The sequence below is a fragment of the Actinia tenebrosa genome, unplaced genomic scaffold, assembly GCF_029948245.1.
Source record: "Actinia tenebrosa isolate PJP-AT-01 unplaced genomic scaffold, QUT_ActTen_1.0 PGA_scaffold4__44_contigs__length_22323623, whole genome shotgun sequence".
Taxonomy (NCBI): Eukaryota; Metazoa; Cnidaria; class Anthozoa; order Actiniaria; family Actiniidae; genus Actinia; species Actinia tenebrosa.
The window spans coordinates 10,957,379-10,966,581 of NW_028292581.1; the positions used below are offsets into that span (position 1 = coordinate 10,957,379).

General features: G+C 37.5%; 1 protein-coding gene across 1 annotated transcript; it reads right to left on the reverse strand.

The window, feature by feature from the left end:
• Nucleotides 1–2,904: 2,904 nt before the first annotated feature.
• LOC148907069 (uncharacterized) lies at nt 2,905–6,021 on the reverse strand. The gene is made up of 5 exons (XM_089036658.1): nt 4,669–6,021; nt 4,238–4,311; nt 4,058–4,149; nt 3,615–3,724; nt 2,905–3,528 (listed from the first exon to the last, which is right to left on the reverse strand). The coding sequence occupies exons 1-5, from the start codon at nt 5,047–5,049 to the stop codon at nt 3,148–3,150; spliced, it is 1,038 nt and encodes a 345-aa protein (XP_088892784.1). The 5' UTR covers nt 5,050–6,021; the 3' UTR covers nt 2,905–3,147.
• Between the last annotated feature and the right edge of the window lie 3,182 nt (nt 6,022–9,203).

Sequence of the window (9,203 nt, forward strand, 5' to 3'; positions counted from 1 at the left end):
AGAAATTTCACTGCCATCTAGATAAAGCTCTGGTCTATTGATGTAGGAAGTTCGAAGAAAAAACTTGGAGCCATTTTGAAGAAAACGGCGAAAATGGGATTTTTAGCAAAACTCTCATATTTGAGTTTTACAGCGACAATTGCCCTACTTCACTATGACGTCACATCAAAACAATATTCAACAATCTATTGTTTAAACGCAAAGGATCATGGTCGTCGGACGGCGTCAAATCAGCGCAAACTAACCGAAAATTGTTCTAAATCCCGTATCATTCCACGAAGAGAAGTAGAATAGCCAGCAAACGCTCAGAATATTTTTTAGTACATATCATACATATATTATATCTGAAAACCAGGCCATTTTAGATTAAACTGTTTCGCTAGGAGCAAATTTAGTTGAATTTTCTATTGGATTTGGCGATTCTATCCCCCACATAAACAAGCAGTGACGTCATAGTGAATTAGGTCAATGAGTAAAATAACATTTATTCAATAAGTTTTTAAGATTTGATGCTGATTTTTCGTAAGGCTCATCCGCAATATTTGGAAATAGATATGTGAAAACTTCAAGGCAATCCATTCAATGGTAATGTTTCTGCAGCGCGATGTTTCATATGCTTCAAATGTTGGATCGAATTTTCAAGCGGCGTCATACCTTTTTTTCTGCCCAAGACTTTCCACCCAAATTCATACACAGGCTTCAATAGTCCTAGATGATAAGATTCTGAAAATTTCAGAAAAATCGTACCTGAGGATAAGGAGAAAAAAGCCAAAAACTAAATATAGCACTGTTTGATTTTCGCCCGTAATAGGCTAAACATTTAAAAAAACGTAAAATAAAATACACTGTTAGAATCTAGGAAAATCCAAGCACATTATATGAAAAATACAGTTAAATTGACGTAATAGTTTTGCCATAGGAGCGAGAATAAAATTGTCCAAAATTTGCTCTGAATTAGTTTGGTTCCACCTTAAATTACTAATGAAATCCCCAAGCTATATAAATCTATAAAATATCATATTTATGTACAATAAGAGTTATCTATAGTTAAGTCGTTTTTTCGCTCTTTCCCACAGGATCTTTTTTGGCGTCACGGTTAATTAAAAGTCCTTAAATATGCACAAGTTCTGACATATGGTGGTAGTTCATTAAATATGTTTAACGCAGAGTCTTGAAACGTCCCTGATTCTAGTGGAATGCAAACTTGTGGGGCTTTGCTTGAAAGTAATTGCATTTTCGGTGCGTGTAGCTCTAATGGGAGGTATACTGGCCAACGCTGGTTGTATATTGCATTGTGGACGGTTGTTATCAGATTAAATTGAGTTCGCTCTCTTGCTGGTAGCCAGCCAAGCTTCACAACATCTTCTTCTCTGGCATAGCGGTTGATAACGAAACTTGCCGCTGAAGTCGACTGTACTCTTTGGACTTTTTTCTGTAGCACTCGACGAAAAAATGGATTTGTCATGTAGGCAAACATATAGACAAATATATGGGCAAATATCATATTTGACTAATAGTAGACAATATTTACCCAATGACTGTATATGATATGTACCTACACATTTATCCCATGGGCACAGATGGCAAAGTCCGTATGGCCCAGTAAAATCCCAAACGGCAAATATATAGCAGATATCATATCATCCATACATTTACCCGGTAGTAAATGTGAATGCTCATTTGATATGTGCACGTATTTGCCCAGCCCGTATATGTGTTTTATGCCTTACGTATACCCTGTGTTTCCCCAGGCCGTATATGTGATTAATGCCTTACATATACCCTGTATTTTCCCAGGCCGTATATGTGATTAATGCCTTACATATACCCTGTCTTTGCCCAGGCCGTATATGTGATTAATGCCTTACATATACCCTGTATTTTCCCAGGCCGTATATGTGATTTATGCCTTACATATACCCTGTCTTTGCCCAGGCCGTATATGTGATTTATGCCTTACATATACCCTGTGTTTGCCCAGGCCGTATATGTGATTTATGCCTTACATATACCCTGTATTTTCCCAGGCCGTATATGTGATTTATGCCTTACATATACCCTGTGTTTCCCCAGGCAGTATATGTGATTAATGCCTTACATATACCCTGTATTTTCCAAGGTCGTATATGTGATTTATGCCTTACATATAACCTGTGTTTGCCCAGGCCGTATATGTGATTAATGCCTTACGTATACCCTGTCTTTGCCCAGGTCGTATATATGATTAATGCCTTACATATACTCTGTATTTTTCCAGGCCGTATATGTGATTAATGCCTTACATATACCATGCGATATGTTCTGACCGTATATGTGATTAATGCCCCCTTAATGCCTTAGATGTACCAGCGCGTCTTAGCCATATTTGCTCAGTTGAATTATGCTCATCACATTTGCTAAATTTAACTATGTTATCAGTCTTCAGCTATTGTCACTTATGGCAGGCCAAAAAAAATAGAAACGATATATGTCGTGACAACCACCTCATACTTTAAACATAGCTAACCTATGCTAAGAAGCAGGAAAAAAGACATAAATCATACTGAAACATTTTTATTGTGAATTTCCTTTTCTTGACGACTGATTAACTATGAACAATTTGTTAACTACAACTAATTGAAAATGCTCAGTTCTGTAAATTAATTATAGGTGTTTGATTCATCTTGTGACAGAATTTGTGAAAGAAGATCATAATATTTAGTTGTCAATCGATCTGTGGCTTATGTACGATTCTTTTTAGATATTCTGTAGTAGTACACTTCATTTATAACTGCAAAAATTTAATTAAGGACACCGAACGTGGTTGGGTTTCTACGAGTTTTATGAATTAAATCTTGTGTCACTGTTCCTCCGTTCCTTTGGCCTGATTTCTAGGGTTTTCCTTCTTCTTTCGATTATTTGAACATTATACTTGTTTACTTGAAGAAATCCAAAGGTCAATAGGCTTAAATAGCCGCTGCTATACCGTTTGACCTTTGGATTTCTTCAAGTAAACGAGTATAACGTTCAAGTAATCGAAAGAAGAACGAAAACCCTAGAAATCAGGCCAAAGGAACGGAGGAAAAGTGACACAAGATTTAATTCATAAAACTCGTAGAAACTCCAACCACGTTCGGTGTCCCAGTGCCCTTGATTTGATAAAAACCTTTAGGCTCTCAATGCCCATTCGGGACCTCCAGATGGCCTTGGGCGTCTTGACGGCTCCCCGATTTTCCGCTTCAAAAGCATGGTGAGACTGCGCTCTGACAGCCTCCTTTTTGCCTTTCGGTCCATGCTTTCCATGAACTGGTTAGCTAGGGGGCTTCTCCATGGCAGAGGGTGTTTTATTAAAACTTTACTCTGCTTAGTAGGGCCCCCTTCGTTATCAGAGCCACTGTCCGCTGTATCGTCATCAGCCTGGTCATCCGCCTCTGACATCGACTCCTCTGATGACATATACTCCAGTTTCATAATTGCCTTGACTTTCTCTTTGTCCCCTGGTGATAGCGAGGTTGACAAGTCCGCTGCCTTGGATCTGGATTTTAGGAGCTAAAAGAAAAAAGAAAAAAAAAACACCGTCAGTCAAAGTTTCTTATTAAACAAAGTCATAATCGTTGCAAATTCAGTTTACTCACATTTTGTTTTCTTTGCGTTTTCCGCTGCATCTTTTGATGCCTTCCAAGGGCCCCTGAACGCTCTCTTTTGTTTCTCTTTCTTCTCGTCAGAAAGTGACTTTTAAGGGCAGCTGAAATTATATCAGGTACCCATATATTAAAACTTAAGACAAAATTTGTTAGAAATTTTGGCATTTGGCCGACAATTACTCCTTTAGCATCCATTTGTTTTTGCTTTGTTTTGTTTTGTTTCGTTTTTTTTTTTTTTTTTTTTTTTTTCCCATGTTATTTTATTTCAAACTGCTTCCCCTTCCTTCGGCATTTGAATATTTCTAAAAGGATTTCGTTACCCCCTCCCCTCCCCCCCGACCACCACCACCCTTTGTCCTCACCCCTCCCCCCCGGGTTAACTTTGATAGGTGCATAAGGCCTTTCGCACTTCGTAATATAAAATACATAAATACCTTCTAACTCGACGGCAGAGACATCCTTATGAACATTCAGAACTCTATCCCTTATTGCGTTATTAATCTGTTCGTTGACGTCATCTCTGAAACTAATTAGGAAATGCCATATTTGAGTGGTAAGTGGAGAAACTATGGATGATTCAGACAAGATCATTTTTATTAAATTTTCATACTTACGCTTTAGTAAAATCCCATATAAGAGGGTTTTCTTCCCTGTCCCGTAATTTCTTTGCTACCAAGCGTACTTCAGACTGTAATAACATAATATAATTCATTAAAATCATAAGATGTACCTTAAGTTATTCTTAGACATAGTAATAATGATTTCATTATTTTTATGGCTGTGATTGTATAATATTGGGGGAAAAATCGAAATCAAATTAATTCCTTTACAAAAAAGGAAATTATCATTATCATTCAGTGTCTTGTTATTGGAAATCAATAGTAAAGTTTGGTAGCATTAACCACTACCATGGTTTCCCGCCAATTTTAGCATTGCATAAATTATACCGCTGCATAATTATACCAACTACTCTTCGCGCCAAGAATTCCCAGTAAAATTATCAATAAAAATAGCTTGCTTTTTTAAATATTGCCACTTTACTTACTGCAACAGCCTTTGAGACAGTAATCTTGGTCTTGCTGTTGTCCTTGTTCTGCTGGCTTTCTTTTAAGGCCGCTAGTATTTGGCGGTTTTGTTCTTGCAGTTCTTTAAACTGTTTTACAATCGTTTCGAAATTTGAAGAAATTTCTTCTTTTTCGCAGTCGGGGTCAACGTTCTCATTCTCGCTTGTTGCTTGCAATAGGCGATTTCTGTGTTCTCTTAGCACATCCTCGTTACCACCAGGGACAGAGGGAATAAGTATATTAAGCCTTTGAGAATTGGCGCCATTTTCAGTATGTCTACTCGTACTGCTTGTACTGGTAGTTGCAGTAACAGAATGGATTGGCATTGGGCGTCCTGGTAAAGGTGTAGATGTTCTTCCCATTTTTTGATCGCGACGAATGAACGCAATTTATAAGCAAAGATATAGAATGTGCGGGAAACTAGATGACCGACAGAGTTTGTTACCTGTTTGTGACCAAAAGGCGAATGAACGAATAAGTACATCCACTGAACAAATCTACCCCCTATCTATCACGGCGTATCACGTGACTTGTGATGACATATACGTTCATATAATGAAGTCTAATAATAAAAAAAGGAATAACTGTCTTATAAAAATGCTGAAGTTGTATCCAGGATTCATGTTAAGTAATATATTTATTATCTTAAAGCTATTTGCTCCATTTTATAAAGTTATGAAATTTTTTCTAAAGCCTAGATTCACGAAATATCATTGCAATAAACTTGATTAGCTTCTAGCTCTAAAACCATCGTACCATTATCTGCCGCCAACAGTGACAGCTCTAAGGAAAAGGGCGCGGTAATAAAGATCCGGCGTGCTTTTGTCCAATGGCATGTGGTTGATGGACGTGGAACTTTATTACGCTGGAATATGGCTGTTAGCCATTCAAAATGCTTGGATTTTGAGTAATTATCCCAATGATACACACCGTCTTTTTAATTATATAGTTCTGGAAAACAAAATGTCTTCTGCGATGTCAAAGCGTTATCATTGCTTTCATTGTAACGAAGATCTACATTACAGAGTATTTTGCCGTCACAAAGAAGAATTTTATGATCCTTTAACAAATCAATGGCAATTACAGCGGAATGACGACGAAGACTCAAATGATAGTATTTTCACTCACGAGATTGACGGCCAGAACGACACTTCTTCTAATGACTACAGCGAGATAAACGTTTTGGACCAAACTGATCAAGACTCCTCTGATGTGCCAAATACAAACCAACCATCAAGTGACGAATTCTTACCAGCTACTTCACAAAAAGGTATTGATGTTATACGTTTATTTGATGATTAGATTATATAATCTTTAAATGTTAAAGTCAAACTGCATAGATAAAAGACTGAATCTTTAACAAGCGGCTGATTTGCACATGATCTAGCTCCCCTATTGGATTTACTACCAAGCATTAGTGTTATTGAAGCGAGATTAAGTTAGAGGTACAAATGATTCTTTTCTATTTCTATCTTAGCCTCGTTTTCACCGTTACTTTTAAGAAGGGTGCATTATTAAGTAATCGGCTTATGGTTGCCATTAAAACCTCAGTGTTCATTCAGAAAGGTTCATTCAAAGAGTTTATAAAATCATAGCTAGAGATAACTCATTTAAAACGCCAAAAAGAATTTACTATGTTCAAATGGATATTGCTGTACATTTTCGTCTCCAAATCAATTCATGACTGTGGTCATCCTGAGATAGCATGGTATCCGGCAAAACATGTTTGTCAAGTTCGAGAAGTACAATTATAAGTAATTTATTTAATATGTCTCTTGGGTTTTTTATTTTCGATTTATCATTTTTCTTTCACGAATTATAAATTGTTGTTTTGCTGACTTAGAAATTTATATTTTATTTTCAATGGAAATCATTTATTTTCAGAGCAAAATTTGGGTCAAAATTATACATTTAGGGACCGGTCATTATTTAAGTTGGAGGGGGGGGAGGGGGGGGGGAGGAGAAATTGTCAGTGACGCAAAAAAATTTCAAGGCCCCCCCCCCTTTGAAGGCATCCAAGTTTATCGAAAACCCCCCATGGATTGTAGTAAAAAATTTAAAAATTTTCCCTAAAAGTCATATTTAAATTTCAAGACCCCCCATTTTTCACTAGCAAAAATTTCAGCCCCCCCCCCCCCAATTTCTCCCCCCCCCCCCCCAACTTAAATAATGACCGGTCCCTTAGCTCATGAGGTTTTTTTTACTGACATTTTTTTTTTCTAGTATTATAATGGTTTCAGACTTTATCTTATACTATGTTGCAGTTATACAATGCCGAATGAATAAAATACATCGTATTTGCTTATGTTTAAAGGAGACGGAATGAGTAACTTTGAGGAAGAAGATCAAGTGTTTTGGGATGACAAGTCGGACAGTGAATCTGACCATGAAGAGATAAGAGGAAATGAAAGAAGGAGATTGGTTGAAACTTGGGATATTGATATCGAAGACCTAGAAAGAGATTTTGAACAATCTAGTGCAGAAATAAGCGTTGCCTTCGAAGCAAGTTCCCGAGTGACCCTTATTAACTGGATTGCATTGTTTGTGTGCTTTTGGTCTGCATACTTTTCTGTACCAGATCGAGGCATTGATATTCTCCTCGCCTTTTTTAAAGCGATTTTTCAGGTTTTGTGTGAGCTTTCGCCAATCATTTTCCCAACCGCAGTATTGGTTTTTCCGAGCTCCTTCAAACTCTTGAAAAATTATCTTTCTTTTAAAGATAAGCATTCAAAGTATGTTGTTTGTCCGAAATGCGACACCCTATACCGTTTTCAAGACTGCATTACAACAAGATACGGGCGTGTCATTGCTAAACCATGTTCTCACATTGCTTTTCCGAATCACCGTCAATTGTTTCGCCGCACACCTTGTGGAGCGGAATTGCTTAAGGAAATTCGCTTGAAAAATGGACAGACGAAATTGTACCCACATAAAGTTTATTGTTATAAAAGCATCAGAGAGACTCTAACTCACTTTATTAAGCGACCAGACTTTGTACAAAAATGTGAGATTTGGAGAAATCGAAATGTACCGGACGATATTTTAGTTGATATTTACGATGGCCAAGTGTGGAAAGATTGGCAATATTTTAACGGCACTCCTTTCCTTGCCCAGCCTAATAATTATGCTTTTATGCTGAATGTTGACTGGTTTCAGCCTTTTAAGCACAGTGTCTATAGCGTTGGAGTCATATATATGGTCCTCCTAAATCTTCCGAGAAAAGAAAGGTACAAAGAGGAAAACGTAATAATAGTTGGGGTAATACCTGGTCCACACGAGCCCAAATTGAATATCAATACGTACTTACAACCACTTGTAGCCGAATTGAACTTATTGTGGCACGAAGGCATCCAAGTTCGGCCTCATGGGAGTAGAACAGCAAGATGTTTTCGAGCTGCCCTCCTTTGTATTGCTTGTGACATTCCTGCACTAAGAAAAGTTTGCGGTTTCTTAGGATGTACTGCTCACCGAGGGTGCTCAAAGTGCACAAGATTTTTTCCCGGAGATTTTAGTAGCATGGATTTTTCAGGTTTCGAAGATGACGATACACCAAGGACAAATGAAGAGCATCGAAGAGAGGCTCAGAAAATACTCAATGCAACAACCGCTGATGAACGAAACCAAATTGAAACTTCCACTGGAACAAGATATTCTGAACTCTTACAGTTGCCTTACTTCGATTGTACTCGTTACCATGTTGTTGATCCTATGCACAATTTGTTTTTAGGGACAGCAAAACATTTAATGAAAAATGTATGGCTAAACGCTGAAACGCCAATTATTTCTAAAGAAAATTTGAATAAAATCCAGGAAAAGGTAGATGACGTCAAAGCACCATCATTTATTGGGCGTCTCCCGAAAAAGATATCAACATCGTTTGGAGGATTTACTGCTGATCAGTGGAAAACATGGACTCTCTTGTATTCTGTATTCTGCATTTGGAATATCGTTCCAACAGATGATTTGGAGCTGTGGAGGTTATTCGTATTGTCCTGCTTTCACCTTTGCTCTCCACTTATTACAACTGAAGAGCTACAAGAAGGACATGATTACCTAGTGGAATTTTGTAAATCGTTTGAAAAAAGATATGGAAAGGAACGTGTTACGCCAAACATGCATCTACACCTGCACCTCAAACAATGTATTTTAGATTACGGGCCTGTATATTCATTTTGGCTTTTCAGCTTCGAACGTTTCAATGGGATTTTAGGAGCGTTTCGAACTAACAATAGATCTGTTGAAATACAAATCATGAGAAAATTTCTCCAAAAGCATGAACTAAGAGATATCCCTTTACCAGAGAGATTTCGAGAAACTTTCCAACCAGTATTTCAACTTCTTCAGGAGGCACAACAAGTAGGAACACTTGGCGAAAGCATCCCATCAATACCATCAACACTTAATCTTTCAGTTGGTCAAGTACTACGTTGCTTAGAGTGGAGCAATATGAATGCATACTCATGTTTTTCACCTCGATCCATTGATGTTCTTGATGATGACTATACAGAATATCTCT

Excerpts from the sequence above, each read along its gene's own strand:
- LOC148907069 (XM_089036658.1), bottom strand. The coding sequence starts at position 5,049 with ATGGGAAGAACATCTACACCTTTACCAGGACGCCCAATGCCAATCCAT. Across the intron at positions 3,725-4,057 it reads CTCTGCCGTCGAGTTAGAAG|CTGCCCTTAAAAGTCACTTT; the intron begins GTATTTATGTAT and ends ATATAATTTCAG. Across the intron at positions 3,529-3,614 it reads AAACGCAAAGAAAACAAAAT|CTCCTAAAATCCAGATCCAA; the intron begins GTGAGTAAACTG and ends TTTTTCTTTTAG.